This window comes from Hemitrygon akajei, chromosome 9, assembly GCF_048418815.1.
Source record: "Hemitrygon akajei chromosome 9, sHemAka1.3, whole genome shotgun sequence".
In the NCBI taxonomy this organism is placed as follows: domain Eukaryota; kingdom Metazoa; phylum Chordata; class Chondrichthyes; order Myliobatiformes; family Dasyatidae; genus Hemitrygon; species Hemitrygon akajei.
This window is the reverse complement of record NC_133132.1, coordinates 66,203,810-66,222,399: the sequence shown is the minus strand read 5'-3', so window position 1 is coordinate 66,222,399 and position 18,590 is coordinate 66,203,810. Positions and strand designations below refer to the sequence as shown.

The window sequence follows — 18,590 nt, the reverse complement described above, 5'->3', positions numbered from 1 at the left end:
GATGTGGTGAGAGAGAAAGGTATTAAAATGGAAAATTATAAACAGATTGTGACGGGCAGGGATAGACTACAAAACTAAATCATCAGATAAGCACATTATCAAACTTCAGCAAATTGCTAGGACTCCGCCTCGCGGTTACGGACATGTAAGACACAATCGCTTCTTGTCCGCCTTGAATCTCTCCCTTTTCTGACTTAAACTTTGAAATTTGAACTTTATTTAGTCGGATCTGTAGAATAACAGTTATAATTATGGCTACTCTCAGAAGCGCCAAAAGAAATCCGGACCCGGGCAATGGAAAGCCCAAAAAAGCTGACGAATTCACGGAGGACCCCCCCCCCCCCCGGGTAAAGAGACTAGAATCTCAAATCAGCAATATTGGCATTGAGATAACTCAACTAAAAGACAAATTCGAAGGAAAAGTTGACTCTTTGAGCCTTGATCTTAAAGAAGTTAGTTGAAATGCTGCTGACCTTTCTTCTCGTTTGGAAAAAGCCCAACAACGGATCGTTGATCTCGAAGCTCGATCACGTTGGAATAATATTCGAATTGTTGGATTAAAAGAGAAATCAGAATCGGCCAACACACTGGATTATTTCGCAAAAATGTTTCAGTCTTTATTTCCAGAGGTTTGTTTACAACCTTCAGATAGCGAAATGGCTCACAGAATCGGCACTTTAAAATTTTTGGATCAAGGTAAAAACAGACATATTGTTGTGTTTTCTACATTTCAGAGACAAAGACCGTATTATTATGCTTGCTAGAAAAAAAATACTATTTCAGTATCAGAATTCAGACATTCGGTTTTTTGAAGATTTTCCACGTGAAATTGTTAAGAAGCGTGCTGGATTTGCATCAGTTATGAAATTGGTATATGAAAAAAAGCTCTTTCCACTGCTTCAGTATCCAGCGAAATTAAAGCTTTTTGTCAAAAAGTCTGGCTTTCATATTTTTGATGATCCAGTCAAAGCATTGAGTTTTATTAATTCTTTATCCGACGCATCCAATGACGAGTCTGAAGCCTGAAGCTTGAATGATTTATAATGGCTTGATTGTCTCGCGGTGTAAAGAGTGATGAGATTGGAAGATTTGATGGTCACAGAAGACTTTACCTTAAAATACATTTTTATCTCTGAAAAAGATTGGTTTGGATGGCTTCAATTTCAGAAGACATCGAGGGAGAACTGTTGATAGACTGTAATAAGTTCGAACCATTTAGAATTTTTTTCTGCAGTATTTAAATGAATTAATTGTTTTTTTTTGTTTCGTATGCTTTTGTAAAGATTTTTTAAAAGTAATTATTTGGATTTCTTTATGTTTTTGTGGTGAACTACATATACCTGTCTGGACTGCTCCTGTGGCTCCTCCCACAGACTCCTGCTGACTGCTCCTGTGGCTCCTCCCACAGACCCCTGTATAAAGGCGATTGAGGCCTGAGCCCGGCCTCATTCTCCAGGATGTAGTGTTGTTCATTCTTCCAGTCAATAAAAGCCAATATCTCATTTCTTACGTCTCAGAGTGAGTTATTGATGGTGCATCAGTTTTAAAGATAGACCGGACAATTTAAAGATGGCGATTGTTTTTCTTCTGTGCAAATATTTCAAGAATTGTTTTGGATGTGTTCTTCGTCCCTTATCTAATGTTATGAAGGTTACTTTCAATTGAAGGTCGTTTTGTTTTACAAGAAAAACACTTTCCTTCCAAGTTAATGATATTGAGATATATGTTGACTGTAATGAGTTTTATGTTCCGTAGAGGGAGACAGAGATTATTTTTTTTCTTTCTCTTTTTTTACTTAGGTAGGTGGATTTTGCATTTGCATCTATGCCTTTCTTGGGGTTTGCGTCAATTGATATTGACTTGTTTCTGGGCTTTGTAGTTTGGGTGGGATTTTTTTTCCTTTTTTTTCCCATTATGGAATCCCGGAGCATACGTCAATTATTTTTATTGTTGTTCATCTCCACCATTTTTGACTACCCTATCCTGACATGCGTTTTTAGATGCAAAGTTCCATGATGATATCTAAACAGTTAAATGTTTTAACTTGGAATGTTCGCTGTTGGAATCATCCTATTAAGCATAAGAAAACATTTAAAGTTATTAACCGATTCCAGCCTGATATAATCTTTGCTCAAGAGATGCATATCAGGTTATGTGATAAAAATTGATTTTTTTAAATTTTGGAAGGATCCTCAGTTTCATGCAAACTCCCAGAGTAAAACTAGAGGTGTCTCTATTTTTATTGATTCCAATATCCCTTTTAATCAGGAGGATATTATAACCGATATTAATGATAGATTTTTGATTGTTAAAGGAATAATTTTGATTGGAAAATGGTTTTGGTTAATATTTATGGACCAAATGTTGATGATCCCTCATTTTTAAAGCTGTTTTTGCTCTATTACCTGATTTAAATGAATATATGTTATTAATGGGTGGTAATTTTAATACTTGTCTAAATCCTTTAATGGATAAGTCATCATTCAAATATCAACTCCCTAATCATTCTGCATCACTTATTAATTCCTTTTTATTTGATTACAGTTTAATTGAGATCTGGAGGCATATGCACCCTAGTGATAGAGAATACTCTTTTTTCTCAATGTTCATAATAAATATTTGAGAATCAACTATTTTATAGTTGACACTCGACTTTTATTCGATGTTCAGAAATGTGAGTATGATGCGATCGCTATCTCTGATCATGCTCCTTTAAACTTAATATTTGAACTGAAAGATGTCATTTTTACCAGACCATTTTGGCATTTTCCAGAACATTTATTACAAAGTTCAGCATTTGTTGAGTTTATCGAAGCTCAGATAAAAGTTTTTTTCTTTTTAATAATATAGGAAACGTCTCTAAGTTAGTAATTTGGGATACATTAAAAGCTTATTTACTCGGTCAAATTATTTTGTTTATAGCTAAACTGAAGAAACAAACAAGAATGGAATTAGATAAAATCTCTAAACAAATTAAAGAATTAGATAACATCAATGCAATCTTTCCAAATGTTGTTTCATTTAAAAGAAGAATAGAATTACAATCACAGTATAATTTATTACTAACATATCCTATTGAAAGATATTTGCTTAAATTGAAAAGTCAATTTTATATTTTTGGGGATAAAAATAATAAGCTCTTAGCTTCTCAATTAAGAGCAGCTAGAGTTAAAAGACAAATCTTAAAAAATCATAATAATGGAGATATAGCAAGTAATCATGAGGATATTACTAATACTTTTCAAGATTTTTACTCTGATCTTTATAGATCACAATTTCCTGCAGATTCCTCCAAAATGAAGGCTTTTTTATATAAGATTAAATTTCCACAAATTTCTGTTGAAGATCAACAGATGTTTGATGCTCCAATTACTGAACATGAAATTCAGAAAGCTGTTTTATCAATGCAATCAGGTAAAGCTCCTGGACTTGATGGCTATTCAGTGGGATTTTACAGAATTTTGAAAGATTACTTTCTCCATATCTTTTGGAAATATTTCATGAATCCTTTGAAAAGGGTAATTTACCTTCTTTTTATGAAGCATCTATTTCCTTAATTCTTAAAAAAGATAAAGATCCTGTTGAATGTTCATCATATAGACCTATTTCACTATTAAATGTGGATGCAAAAATTCTCTCTAAAATAATGGCTAATCACTTGGAAAATATTTTAACTAAAATCATTTCTATGGATCAAACGGGCTTTATTAAAGGGTGTTATTCTTTCTCTAATGTTTGGAGAGTGATGAACATTATATATTCATCATTATCTAAGCAACCTCAATGTGTTATCTCTCTCGATGCAGAAAAGGCATTTGATAGAGTTGAGTGGCCATATTTGTTTAAAGTATTAGAAAAATTTGGTTCTGGTAATAAATTGAACAGATGGATTCAAATGATTTATAAGAATCCTATTGCCACAGTCATTACTAATAACTGCAGGTCTTTTTTCTCACTTTCTCGTGGCACTAGACAGGAATGTCCATTAAGTCCTTTATTATTTAATCTTGTATTGGAGCCTTTAGCTATAACACTACATGAAGCTAAAAATATTCATGGTATTTCTATAAATGGAACCATACATAAGATGTCTCTTTATGCAGATGATCTTTTGGTTTTTATTTCAAATCTTGAGGAATCAATTCCCAATCTTTTTGAAACACTTAAAGATTTTGGTAAATTTTCAGGATATAAACTTAACTTGAATAAAAGTGAATTGTTTCAATTAAATGTCCCTGTTAGTATATATAATGATATTCCTTTTAGAATTGTTAATACATTTAGATACTTAGGTATTATAATTACTAAAAAATATAAAGATCTCTATAAAGCGAATATAGTTCCTTTAATGGACTCCATGAAACAACTATTTTCTAGTTGGAATCCACTTACTTTTTCTTTAATAGGTGGTATTCATGCTGTGAAAATTATGATTTTACCTAGATTTTTATATATTTTCCAAAATATACCTATCTTTTTAACTAAAACATTTTTTGATCAAATTGACTCCCTTATTTCTTCCTTTATTTGGATCAATAAGAGACCAAGAATTAATAAGTATCATTTACAAAAATCTAAAAAAGATGGTGGACTTGCACTTCCTAATTTAATACTATTATTGGGCTGTGAATATTAGACAATTATGTTTTTGGTTATATTGGCTTGATAAGAACCAAGAACCATTATGGGTTGATTTGGAATTCAAAGCTGTTAAACAATTTCATTTAACTTCAATTTTAGGAGCTCCATTACCTTTACAGCTCTCTAAAATTCCAAATTTAATTCTCTATCCGGTTATTAAACAATCCCTATGGATTTAGGTTCAGTTTCGCAATTTTTAAAATTTTAAACAATTTAAGTTGTCTAATTTTTTATATCAAAACTTTTCATTTAAACCTTCAACAACTGACCCCATTTTTCTCCAATGGAATAATAAAGGGATCCATTCTTTTACAGATTTATTTTGTGATGGTCGATTGATGACTTTTGAAGAGTTAATTAATAAATTTTCTCTCGCTCATACACATTATTTGCAATATTTTCAGGTTAGATATTTTTTACAACAATATTTACCTAAGTTTTCATATTTACAAGAATCTGATATGTTGAATACCATTTTGAAATTGAATCCTTTAGTGAGAGGTTCCATTAGCAGAATCTACAATTTATTTTTGTTACAAAAAGAGAACCTATCACTAAAGATTAAACAAGATTGGGAGAGAGAACTTAATATGACCTTTGTTAATGAAGATTGGCTTCGAGTTTTGAAAAACGTAAATTATTCTTCTGTATGTGCCAACCATTGTTTAATTCAATTTAAAATTGTTCAGCATTATTATTTAACAAAGGAGAGACTATCTAAAATATTTCCTAGTATAGACAACTACTGCGATAGATGTAAAACTGAAGTAGCTACTTTGTCACATATGTTCTGGTCATGTTCTTCATTAAAATCATTTTGGAAATCTTTATTTTCTACAATTTCTAAAGCTCTGAAAATTAATTTACAATCTAATAGATTGACTGTTCTATTTGGAATAGTTCCGCATCATATTCAGGGTATCTCATCTTCAGATCAACATGTAATTGCATTTGTTACACTACTGGCAAGAAGGGCTATTTTATTAAAATGGAAATATATTTCTTCCCCTACATTAATTGAATGGTTTTCTCAAGTAATGTTACATCTTAGTTTGGAAAAAATTAGTAGAACTTTTGATCCTTGATTCGATTTTGAGAGAAGATGGGGTTCTTTTGCCAAATATTATCATTTAATTTGAATTAAGCTATATGGTTTCCTTCTAATTTTATTTTTTTTGATAAATATGAAATGGCGGTTGATGACTTGTTTTTATATTTAGATGATGGTCAAACGTATTGCTCCGGGGAGTTGATTCCTAATGGTTTTTGTTTTCCTTTTTTTTGTAGTTAGTGTGGTTTTTTTTCCTAGTTAGATGGGGTTCTTTTTTTCCCTCCTTTTTCCTATATATATATATATATATATATATATATATATATATAAAATCTTTTTTTTTCCATTTTTATATTTTACGATCAGCTTTTTTTCAGCTTTATTAATTGTATACATATTAATCTGTTGAAGTTTTATATCATTTTATAGCTGTAAAAAATTATGTACCAATAAAAAGATTCTAAAAAAATCGCTAAATGTGATTTTGCTCTCTAAAGAATGTTAGCTTCACCTGATTACCTTGAATTTTTCCAAAGTTCTTTGTTAAAATATCTTCCAAAGTTCTTTGTTAAAATATCTTTACAATAGTATCTACCTTTTCCAGTAACAGATAAAAAGCTAACTAGTGCTCAATTTCCAACTTTATGTCTCCCTCTATTTTGCAAGCTTCCAATCCAATGGAATTTGTCCTGAATCTGGGAACTTTGGGAGATTATAATCAATATACTAACTATCTCACAAGCCAATTCATTTTTAGTCTTAGGATGAAATCTATCAGGAACCTGAAATTTGTCAGCAAAAATTTCTGTGAGTTTGCTCCATAGCACTTCCCCATTGATTATAATTTTCCTAAAATTCTCTCTTCTACCATTTAGATCCCAAGATCATAAGACATAGGAACAGAATTAGCCCATTTGGCCCATTGAGTCAGCTCTGCCATACCATCATGGCTGATTTATTTTCCCCCTCAACCTCAGACTCTTTGTTTTCTCTCCATAACCTTTGATGCCCTTACTAATCAAGAACCTACAGTAGCAGCCTCTGTTTTAAGTATGCCCAGTGACTTGGCCTCCACAACTGTCTGGCAAAGAATTCCACAGATTCACCAACCTCTGGCTAAAATTCATCCTTATTTCTGCTCTAAAGGGACGTCCTTCTATTTTAAGGTTCTGACTACTGGTCTTAGACTCTCCCATTATTGAAAATATCTTCTGCACTTCCACTTAACCTATGCCTACCAATATTTGGTAAGTTTCAGTGAGATTCCCCTCCCCCTTCCATTTTTCTAAAACACAGTGTGTACAGGCCCTGAGCCATCAAATATGTTAACCCTTTTATTCCCAGGATCATTCTTGTAAACCACCTATGGACCTTTTCTAATACCAGCATATCCTTTCTTAGCTATGGGGCCCAAAACTGCTCACAATATTCCAAATGTGGTCTGACCATGTCTTATAAAGCCTCAGTATTGCTTTTATATTTGAGGCCTCTGGAAATTAATGTAAGCATTGCATTTGCCTTCCAGATGACTTTTTCTGGGATGTTATTTATATCTTGTATAATGAAGTCTAATGAAAAAATAATGGAAAACATAGTTGAAATTATTAATTTCTGTAGGACCAATGCTCATTTTGTTAACTATTTTCTTTTTATAATATCCTGTAAAGTGTGTATGTATATTATACACATACACACACACATACATACACAGTATTTCTGGCTAGCCTTGTGTTCCTATCTTACATATTAATTATGTTGTCATTCATTACTCACATTTTACATTCTGTATAGTATTCTGAACTACCATATTTGTTATTTATGTGCTTTATCTTTAAGTTTGAAACTAACTTTATTTTAGTACTCCCACTAGATGTTTTCTTTGTTTTTAAAATCTATTGACTGTATTGTTAAAGATCCCTAAAACTGTGCATTGCAGTTTGTAACCAAACCCTTTATTTCCAGTTCACTTTAACTATCTCTGCTTTCCTGCCCTCATAATTTCTTTCATTTCAGATTAAAATGCTCAGTTTCTCTTTCCACAATTCATATCAAAAGCTCCCTGACCTGCTGAGTTTTACCAGCATTATCTGTTTTTATTTACAAACATATCTGTCCAGAAATGTGGGTAATTTTACAATTTCTCCACTATTTAATGAGGTTGAGTTGTCACTTTTCTAAGTTGTTTTAAGGAGGTTGAACTATAACAGAAGTAAGGGGAATTTATGTGGTGATAATAATGACCTTGTTGTTAGTTCCAATCATTTTTAAAGTGGCCTTCAACTTCACCGTTTTCCAAACTCTTACTGTTTTTAGCATTTGGACTTGGCCAGATAATCACACACATTGTTTGCTTTATCATACTAAAACAGGCAAATGGAATGAAGTGGGAAGGAGCGACCATAAATGATGACCTATTTGAATTTGAAACTTTTAAGTTTGTTTTGGAACAGGTGATGTGCTTTAAAAGAGTTACATTCTTTGCACTGGATCATTCTTTGAAGGTTCCCTACCCTTATGACAGTATCTGACTTTCTGCATCTGGTATAATTTTGTAAATGAAAATTTTTTTCATTTATCTCTTCTGGTTTGTTCAGTAAACTATGCCCATCTTTCAAAGGTTAACAATACAAAACTACTCATAGAGCATGGATACATCCCTTTGGCACAACCTGTCCTTGCCATCCACAGTGCCCACCCAGCTAGTCTCAAATTACTATATTCTTCCCATATCCTGCCCCTCCATGTACCTATCCAAAGAATCTTAAATAACACTATTGTGGCTTCTTCAGCCATTAACTCTGGTAGCTCATTCCATATACTCACCACTGTGTGAACAAGTTGCAGTTATACAAGTTGTTGTTGAGGCTGCACTTTGGAGTATCGTGTGCAGATTTTGGTCACCTTATTATAGAAAAGACATGATTAATTTGGAAAGATTGCAGAAAAGATTTACAAGGATATTGCTGGGACTAAAAGATTGGCCATGCTAGATCTTTATTAAAAATGAGGGGTGACTTTATAGAAGTGTTTGAACCTATGAGAAGCATAGATAAGATGGATGATAACAGTCTTTACCCTGAGATAATGAAGTCCAAAACCAGGGACGTAGGTTTAAGGTGAGAAGCTTTTTAAGCCTAATAACAGGCACTTCAGTACTGTTTCCTGTGACTGACTCAGCTGGAGCTGGACATTATAAACCAGGGATATGTAAAAAGAACTAACTTTTAAATTAGGGTAGCGAACAAGATTTTAAAGGCAAAGAATCGAGGCAGCTTCTCTGAGTTGAGGAGTGACCAATCAGCAAGAGGGATTAATTTGAGAGGGCCAATGAGAATACTTTAAGTGCAAGTGGAGTGGCCGTTCTTGTGAATGTGCCAGTCTTTAGAGTGGCTTTGGCTCATCAGGGTTGGGCAAGATAAATTGTCTTGTAAGTTACTCTCTCACTGTTCATTCCTCATCTATTAATCATAGTATAGTGAGAATGGCTCCACAGACAGTGTTTAGTCCTCTGTGTGGGTTGTAAGAATTGAATTGAATTGACTTTATTTCTTACATCATTCACATACATGAGTAAAAATCTTTATGTTATCTCTCTGTCTAAATGTGCAATTTATAGTAATTTGTAATAAATAATATGTACAACAGGACAGTCAATATAACATGGAAATACAATTGTATCAGAGTGAATAAATCAGTCAGATGGCCTGTTAGAAGAAGCTATCCTGAAGCCTGTTGGTCTTGGCTTCTGTGCTGCAGTACTGTTTCCTGGATGGTAGCAGCTGGAACAGTTTGTGGTTGGGATGACTTGAGTCCTCAATGATTCTTCGGGCCCTTTTTACACACCTAACTCTGTAAATGTCCTGAATAGTGGGTAGTTCACATCAACAGGGCTGTCTCCACCACTCTCTGCAGAGTACTGCAATTGAGGGAAGTACAGTTCCCGTAGCAGGCAGTAATGCAGTCAGTCAGGATGCTCTCAATTGTGCCCCTGTAGAAAGTCCTTAGGATTTGGGAACTTATGCCAAACTTCCTCAACTGTCTGAGGTGAAAGAGGAGCAGTTGTGTTTTTTTCCCACCAGAGAGCCGCTATGTATAGACCACATGAGATCTGCAGTGATGTGTATGCTGAGGAATTTGAAGCTGTTCACCCTCTCGACCCCAGTTCCATTGATGTCAACAGGGGTTAGCCTGTCTCCATTCCTCCTGTAGTCCACAATCAGCTCCTTTGTTTTGTGATATTAAGGGAGAGGTTGTTTTCTTGACACCACTGAGTCAGGGCAATGACTTCTTCTCTGTTGGCTGCCTCATTATTATTTGAGATAAGGCCAATCAATGAGGTATCATCAGCAAAATTAGTTAGCAGATTGGAGCTGTGGGTGGCAACACGGTCATGGGTATACATAGAGTAAAGGAGGGGGCTTAGGACACAGTCCTAAGGAGCACCTGTGTTGAGGGTTGGGGGTAGAGGTGAGGGAGTCAACTCTTACCACCTGCCGGTGATCTGTCAGGAAGTCCAGGATCCAGTTACACAAGGCAGGGTGAAGGCCAAGGTCTCTGAGCTTCTTGTCAAGCCTGGAGGGAATTATGGTGTTGAATGCTGAACTGAACTGTTGTCCAAGAACAGCATTCTTACATAAGCATCCTTCTTCTCCAGATGTGCAAAGATGGTGTGTAGAGCTGTGGCTATTGAGTCATCTATTGATCAGTTGTGTCAGTAGGCAAATTGTAGGGGGTCCAGTGAGGGTGGTAGCATGCTGCAGAAATAGTCCTTGACCAGTCTCTCAAAGCATTTGTTTATTATTGTAGCAGGACGCCAGTCATTCAGACATGTTACCTTGGTCTTTTTTGGTACAGGAAGAATGGTGGATGCTTTGAAGCAGAACAGCACTCTACACTGGGAGAGGGAGAGATTAAAAATGTCTGTAAACAGACCTGCCAGTTGTGCTGTGCACATCCTAAGTACCCGCCCTGGGATGCCATCTAGTCCCACAGCCTTGCGACTGTCCACTCATTGGAAACACTCATGTACTCCAGCCTCGGAGGTGACTGATCTGCAGGTCGCTTTGGTGGCTCTCCTCAGGGACTCAGTGTTGGCGACATCGAACTGAGCAAAAAAAAAGATTTTCGCCCATTTGGGAGAGAGGCAGCAATATTGGCAGCACCATTGCACTTATCTTTGAAGTCTGCAATCATGTGGAGACCTTGCCATAAGCTTCGTGTGTTGTTGGAGGAGAATTGTATTGGATCTTGTCCCTGTGTTGTTGTTTCACTGCCTTGATGACTTTGCATAGATCCTAGCTGCATTTCTGGAGTTCCTGTTGTTTACTGGCAATGTAAGCTCTGTCTCATGTGGTAAGTGCTGTTCACATGGAACTGTTGATCTAGGGTTTCTGGTTTGGATAAATCCTGACCGCTTTTTGGGGGGCAACATCCTGGATGAAGCTCGTGACCCCTTCCATGAACTTGGAGATATCCTTGTCATGAAGACATTCCAGTTGACTTCAACAAAGCATTCCTGCAGCATGGAGACCTATTGGTCGGACCAACAGTGGACGGTTTTAACTATGGCCGCCTCTTGTTTCGGCTTCTGTCTGTATATCGGCAGAAGATCAAGGAGTGATCAGACTTCCCAAACGGCAGACAGAAGAGCGCTTTGTAAGCATTGCAGAAGGGAGAGCAGCAGTGGTTGAATATGCTATCTTCCCGTGTGCTCATCTGGATGTGTTGACAAAACTTTGGAGAGACTTTAGACAGCAATGCTCTATTAAAGTCTCTGGCAATGGTGAAGGCAGAGTCTGGGTGTACATTCTCTAGGTGCTGATGGTCTTGTATAGTTCCTTGAGAGCCAGGTCAGTATCAACTTGCGGCGGAATATACACAGCTGTGATAATAACAGCTATAAACTCCTTAGCTAGCCAAAAGGTCTACACAGCAGCACAAGGTATTCCAGATCTGGGGAAACAAAAGGATTTGAGGGCATGCACATTCCGGGCATTGCACCAAGCATTACTGACCATGAACTATACCCCACCTCCTTTACTCTTCCCAGAGAGGTTTTTAGACCTGTCCGCCTGGAACAGAGAGAACCCAGAAGGTTCAATGACATGATCCGGTATCTCCTCCATCAGCAAGGTCTCCACAAAGCACAGAATATTACATTCCTTTGTTTCCCGCTGATAGGAGATTCTGGCTCTCAGTTTGCACAGCTTATTGTCCAGGGACCTCCAGTCTCCTAGATAAACACATTTGCACCAGGTGCATTGAGCTGCAGCTCTTGAGAGAAAGTATTAGGTAAATGGAGCTGCAGCTCGATGACCTTCAAATCAAATGGGAGAATGAGGAGTGATAGACAGGAGCTACAGGGAGGTAGTTACCCTTAGGTTGCAGGAGACAGGTATCTGGGTGACTGTCAGAAGGAGGGGAAATGCCCAGCCAGTGTAGTTTGCACATATGGCTGTTCCCTTTAAAAATAAGTATATAACTTTAGATAGGAGATTCTTTAGTCAGATGAAGAAAGACGAAGTTCCGTGGGCATGATAGAGACACCCGATGGTATGTTGTCTCCCTGGCGCCAGAATCAAGGATGTCTCAGATTGTGTCCATGGCATTCTCAAGCAACCAGAAGACTTAGTACATATTGGTACCAGTTACATGGGTAGATAAGGTGAGGAGGTCATGAAGAGAGATTTTAGGCAGCTAGATAGAAAGCTGAGAAACAGGACCTCCAGTGAAGTAATCTTTAGATTACTGCCTTTGCAATGTGTCAGTGAGGGAAAGAATAGAATGATTTGGCAGGTGAATGTGTGGCTGAGGAACTCGTGCAGGGGGCAGGGGTTCAGATTTATGGATCTTTTGGATCTCTTCTGGAGAAGGTATGACTTGTACAAAAGAAACGGGTTACATCTGAACCCGAGGGGGTCCAATATCCTCATGGGCTGGTTGGCTAGAGTTGATTTGGGTGGGTTTAAACTAATATGGCAGGGGGTCGGGAACTGGAGTGATTGTGCTGAAGATGAGGTAGTCGGTTTACAAACAGAAGCAATGTGTCTAGCAAGGAGAGGCTGATGATAGGACAGAATTGCACTCAACAACATGATTTGCAACATAAAATGTGACGTAATTGAAAAGGGTGAATACAAGACTAAAAGAGTTATTTGAATGTGCACAGTATATGGAATAAGGCTGATGAAGTAAGACAGTTATAGATTGGCAAGTATGATGTTATAGGCGTCACTGAATCACGGCTGAAAGTAGATTATATCTGGGATCTTAACGTTCAAGGTTACACATTGTATCGAAAAGATAGGCAGGAATCCAGAGGGGGTGCCATGGCTCTGTTGGTAAAAAATGAAATTTAATTCAGGGAGGGATAAACAGAGAGGAAGAGATAGAGAATTTCTTAAATGCATCTATTTTAATGCAAGGAGCATTGTAAGAAAGGTGGATGAGCTTAGAGCATGGATTGATACCTGGAAATATGATGTTGTAGCTATTAGTGAAACATGGTTGCAGGAGGGGTGTGATTGGCAACTAAGTATTCCTGGATTTTGTTGCTTCAGGTGTGATAGAATCAGAGGGGCAAGAGGGGGAGGTGTTGCATTGCTTGCCAGAGAAAATATTACAGTAGTGCTTTGGCAGGTTAGATTAGAGGGCTCGTCTAGGGAGGCTATTTAGGTGGAATTGAGGAATGGGAAAGGTGTAGTAACACTTATAAGGATGTATTATAGACCACCTAATGGGGAACGAGAATTGGAGCAGCAAATTTGTAAGGAGATAGCAGATATTTATAGTAACACAAGGTTGTGATTGTGGGAGATATTAATTTTCCACACATAGACTGGGAGGTCCATTCTGTAAAAGGGCTGGATGGTTTGGAGTTTGTAAAATGTGTGCAGGATAGTTTTTTGCAGCAATACATAGAGGTACCAACTAGAGAAGCAGCAATGTTGGATCTCCTGTTAGGGAATGAGATAGGTCAGGTGATGGAGGTATGTGTTGGGGAGCACTTTGGGTCCAATGATCACAATGTCATTAGTTTCAATATAATTATGGAGAAGGATAGGACTGGACCCAGGATTGAGATTTTTGATTGGAGAATGGTTAGCTTTGAGGATATGCAAAAGGATTTAGAAGGAGTGGATTGGGACAATTTGTTTTATGGGAAGGATGTAATAGAGAAATGGAGGTCATTTAAAGGTGAAATTTTGAGGGTATAGAATCTTTATGTTCCTGTTAGGTTGAAAGGAAAGGTTAAAAGCTTGAGAGAGCCATGGTTTTCAAGGGATATTGGAAACTTGGTTCAGAAAAAGAGAGAGATCTACAATAAATATAGGCAGCATGGAGTAAATGAGGTGTTCGAGGAATATAAAGAATGTAAAAAGAATCTTAAGAAAAAAATTAGAAAAGCTAAAAGAAAATATGAGATTGCTTTGGCAAGTAAGGTGAAAATAAATCCCAAGGGTTTCTACAGTTATATTAATAGCAAAAGGATAGTGAGGGATAAAATTGGTCCCTTAGAGAATCAGAGTGGACAGCTATGTGTGGAACCAGAAGAGATGGGGGAGATTTTGAACAATTTCTTTTCTTCGGTATTCACTAAGGAGAAGGATATTGAATTGTGTAAGGTAAGGGAAACAAGTAGGGTAGTTATGGAAACTATGATGATTAAAGAAGAGGAAGTACTGGTGCTTTTAAAGAATATAAAAGTGGATAAGTCTCCGGGTCCTGACAGGATCTTCCCTAGGACCTTGAGGGAAGTTAGTGTAGAAATAACAGGCGCTCTGACAGAAATATTTTAAATGTCATTAGAAACGGGGATGATGCCGGAGGATTGGCGTATTGCTCATGTGGTTCCATTGTTTAAAATGGGTTCTAAGAGTAAACCTAACAGTTTGATGTCACTGATGGGTAAATTAATGGAAGGTATTCTTAGAGATGGTATATATAATTATCTGGATAGACAGGGTCCGATTAGGAACAGTCAACATGGCTTTGTGCGTGGAAGGTCATGCTTGACAAATCTTATTGAATTTTTTGAAGAGGTTACTAGGAAAGTTGACGTGGGTAAAGCAGTGGATGTTGTCTATATGTACTTCAGACAAGGTTCCACACGGAAGGTTATTTAGGAAGGTTCAATCGTTAGGTATTAATATTGAAGTAGTAAAATGGATTCAACTGTGTCTGGATGGGAGATGTCAGAGAGTAGTGGTGGATAACTGTTTGTCAGGTTGGAGGCTGGTGACTGGTGGTGTGCCTTAGGGATCTGTACTGGGTACAATGCTGTTTGTCATATACATTAATGATCTGGATGATGGGGTGGTAAATTGGATTAGTAAGTATGCAGATGATACAAAGGTAGGTGGTGTTGTGGATAATGAACTAGGTTTTCAAAGCTTGCAGAGAAATTTAGGCCAGTTAGAAGCATGGGCTGAAAGATGGCAGATGGAGTTTAATGCTGATAAGTGTGAGGTGCTACATTTTGGTAGGACTAATCAAAATAGGACATACATGGTAAATGGTAGGGCATTGCGGAATGCAGTAGAACTAGGAATAATGGTGCATAGTTCCCTGAAGGTGGAATGTCATGTGGATAGGGTAGTGAAGAAAGCTTTTGGTATGCTGGCCTTTATAAATCAGAGCATTGAGTATAGGAGTTGGGATGTAATGTTAAAATTGTACAAGGTGTTGGTGAGGCCAAATTTGGAGTATTGTGTACAGTTCTGGTCACTGAATTATAGGAAAGATGTCAACAAAATGGAGAGAGTACAGAGGAGATTTACTAGACTGTTACCTGGGTTTCAGCACCTAAGTTACAGAGAGAGGTTGAACAAGTTAGGTCTTTATTCTTTGGAGCATAGAAGGTTGAGGGGGGATGATAGAGGTATTTAAAATTATGAGTGGGATAGATAGAGTTGACGTGGATAGGCTTTTTCCATTGAGAGTAGGGGAGATTCAAACAAGAGGACATGAGTTGAGAGTTAAGGGGCAAAAGTTGAGGGGTAACACGAGGGGGAACTTCTTTACTCAGAGAGTAGTAGCTGTGTGGAACGAGCTTCCAGTAGAAGTGGTAGAGGCAGGTTCGATTTTGTCATTTAAAAAAAAAAATTGGATAGGTATATGGACAGGAAAGGAATGGAGGGTTATGGGCTGAGTGCAGGTCGGTGGGACTAGGTGAGAGTAAGCGTACGACATGGACTAGAAGGGCCAAGATGGCCTGTTTCCATGCTGTAATTGTTATATGGTTAATCATTAGGAAAAGGTGACATTGGGTTAGAAGGTGTTGAATTATTATGGAAGGAGCTAAGAAACTGCAAGGGTAAAATGATACTGGTGAGACCTCCCTTGTACAGAATTCCTTAAAGGTTAATTTGCTGGTTGAGTCTGTGGTAAGAAGACAAATGCAACGTTAGCATTCATTTCAAAAGGACTAGAATATAGATGAAAGAATGTAACTTCGGTACTTTATAAAGCACTGCTCCCTTGGAGTATTGTGAGTAATTTTGGGCCCCTTTTTAGAAATATGTATCGAAACTGGAGAAGGTTCAAAGGATGTTCATGAATATGATTCCAGGATTGAATGGCTTGTCATATGAAGAGTGTTTCATGGCTCAGGGGCTGTATGTGCAGGAATTCAGAAGAATGAGGGGTGACCTCACTGAAGCCTATTGAATGGTGAAAGGCCTTGATAGAGTGGATGTGGAGAGGATGTCTCCTATGGTGGGAGAGTCTAAGACCAGAGAGCACAGCCTCTGAATGGAGGGGCATCCTTTTAGAATGGAGATGAGGAAGAATTTCTTAAGCCAGAGAGTGGTGATTATGTGGAATTCCTTGCCAAAGCTAGCTGTGGAAGCCAAGTCTTTATGCATAATAAAGGCAGAGGTTGATAGATTCTTGATTGGTCAGGGTATGAAGGGATACGGGGAGAAGGCAGGAGATTGGGGCTGAGAGGAAAAATGAATCTGCTATGATGAAATGGTGGAGCAGACTGGATGGGCCAAATGGCCTGATTCTGTTTCTATATCTTATGGTTTTATATTCTAGAGTTCAGCATTGTCTGGATGAAAATTTCTTTCTCAGATCTGTAAATTTCTTGCTTCTTAACTTAAACCTATCTCCTCAGATCTTGCTGCTTTGAGGATATGTTTTTTACTGTCCACCCTATTGCTGCTTCTCCTAATTTTATATATTCCTCTTTCATACTATGCACCATTTCCCTGCATCTCCTAACTTTGTATACCTCTCTCAGATCTCACAGGCTCCTCCACTCTAAGAGAAAAAATTTAGCATATCATCTCTGCTCAGGAGGCATTCTGTGAATGTACCTTTTCCAATGCCAGTCATGTTCCTCATATAGTGTGGTGACTAGAACTGCACACATTTTTCCAGCTGTGGCTTAACCATTGTTCCAGTATTTTATAAAGTTGTATCAAGATGTTCATGCTTTTATATTCTCTCAAGAGCAGATCAGAGATCTGCCATGCAACCCACCACCTACAAATGACAGGATGCACAGATGCAGTGAAGGAGGGCATCTTTGATATATATTTCCCTAACGAGCACACTCAATAAATCCACAATAGAATCAATGAAGACTCCACCAACTTGGGCATTCAACCAGTGTGCAAAAGACAACAAACTGCAAATACAAAAAGGAAATAAATAAATAAATAAATAAATAAATAAGCAGTAAATATCAAGAACATGAGATGAAGAGTCCTTGGGATATGGGAACATTTCAATGATGGGACAAGTGAAGTGGAGTGAAGTTATCCCCTTTGGTTCAAGAACCTGATGGGTGAGGGATGATAATTTGGTGGTGTGAGTCCTGAGGTTCCTGTACCTTCTTTCTGATGTTAGTAGTGAGAAGAGAACATGACCTGGGTTCTTATAGGAAAGTGCTGAAATCAGAATGTATTAAGTAATGTGATGGAGTAATAAAAGTGTAATATTTGCCGTTGGTTCCAGGTAACTGATTTGCGAGAGAGGCATATTGATAAGGTATTGGATGAAATAGCCCAAACAACTATAATCAAGCTACCAGAAGATCAGGCCTTAACTTTGGAAGAAATGCTTGCATTCAGTGAGGTAATATTCTGTTAAGTAATTTTAGCATAAGTAGTTAGAATTCAGGTTTATGTCAATTCAAATCTAGGTCTGTCAGTTATTGGCAATATTGAGCAGGATTAACATGATTGCATTGATTGATAGAGTTGTACAGCATAGAAACAGACTGAACAAATGACCACATCCATGCCAAATGCTCTGCCCGTTTGTACTAATCCTATTCTCCTCTACACTCTGATGCAAACATATCCTTCCTATAAGTGCACACAATATTTCACTTTCTGAGGAGGTCGAGGCAAGTGAGGCTCCCCCCTCCCCTATTTTAGCAATTTTTACTGCAACACCATCAAGAGTGCCCTGACCAGCTGCATCATCATCTGGTATGGGAATTGCAAGGCATCTGACCACAATTCCTTACAAAGGATTCGAGGACTGCTGAGAGGATCAGCAGTCTCTCTCTCTCTCTCACCCATTAGAGATATTTATCAGGAGCACTCTATACACAGAGCCCCATAATACTGTAATGATCCCTCCCATCTGTCCAACAATCCCTTTGACCTCTACCATCAGGCAGGAGATACCTTAGCATTAGACAAGAACAGTTAGGATGGGAAACAGCTTCTTTCTCCAGAACATAAAACTACTGAACTCCCTCACACCACCAGATCTCATCACATGTGAATTGCCTGTAGCATTATACTTATAACTCCTTAATTTGAACCATTAATGCACCTTATTATTTGTTAATTTATCTGTTGTAATATTACTTTATGTGTGTGAGTTATATGTTCCATCTTGTCCACCTTGCTCTGTAGAAATGTTTGACATGTGTACA

At 37.4% G+C, this 18,590-nt stretch overlaps 1 protein-coding gene across 1 annotated transcript in view; it reads left to right on the top strand.

Moving 5' to 3' along the window:
• LOC140732658 (dynein axonemal heavy chain 8-like) overlaps nt 1-18,590 on the top strand; it is a 952,247-nt gene that overhangs the window by 217,365 nt on the left and 716,292 nt on the right. Inside the window, exon 20 of the mRNA XM_073055351.1 lies at nt 17,657-17,776. Coding sequence (XP_072911452.1) covers nt 17,657-17,776 — 120 coding nt within the window. The remainder of the gene's footprint in view (nt 1-17,656; nt 17,777-18,590) is intronic.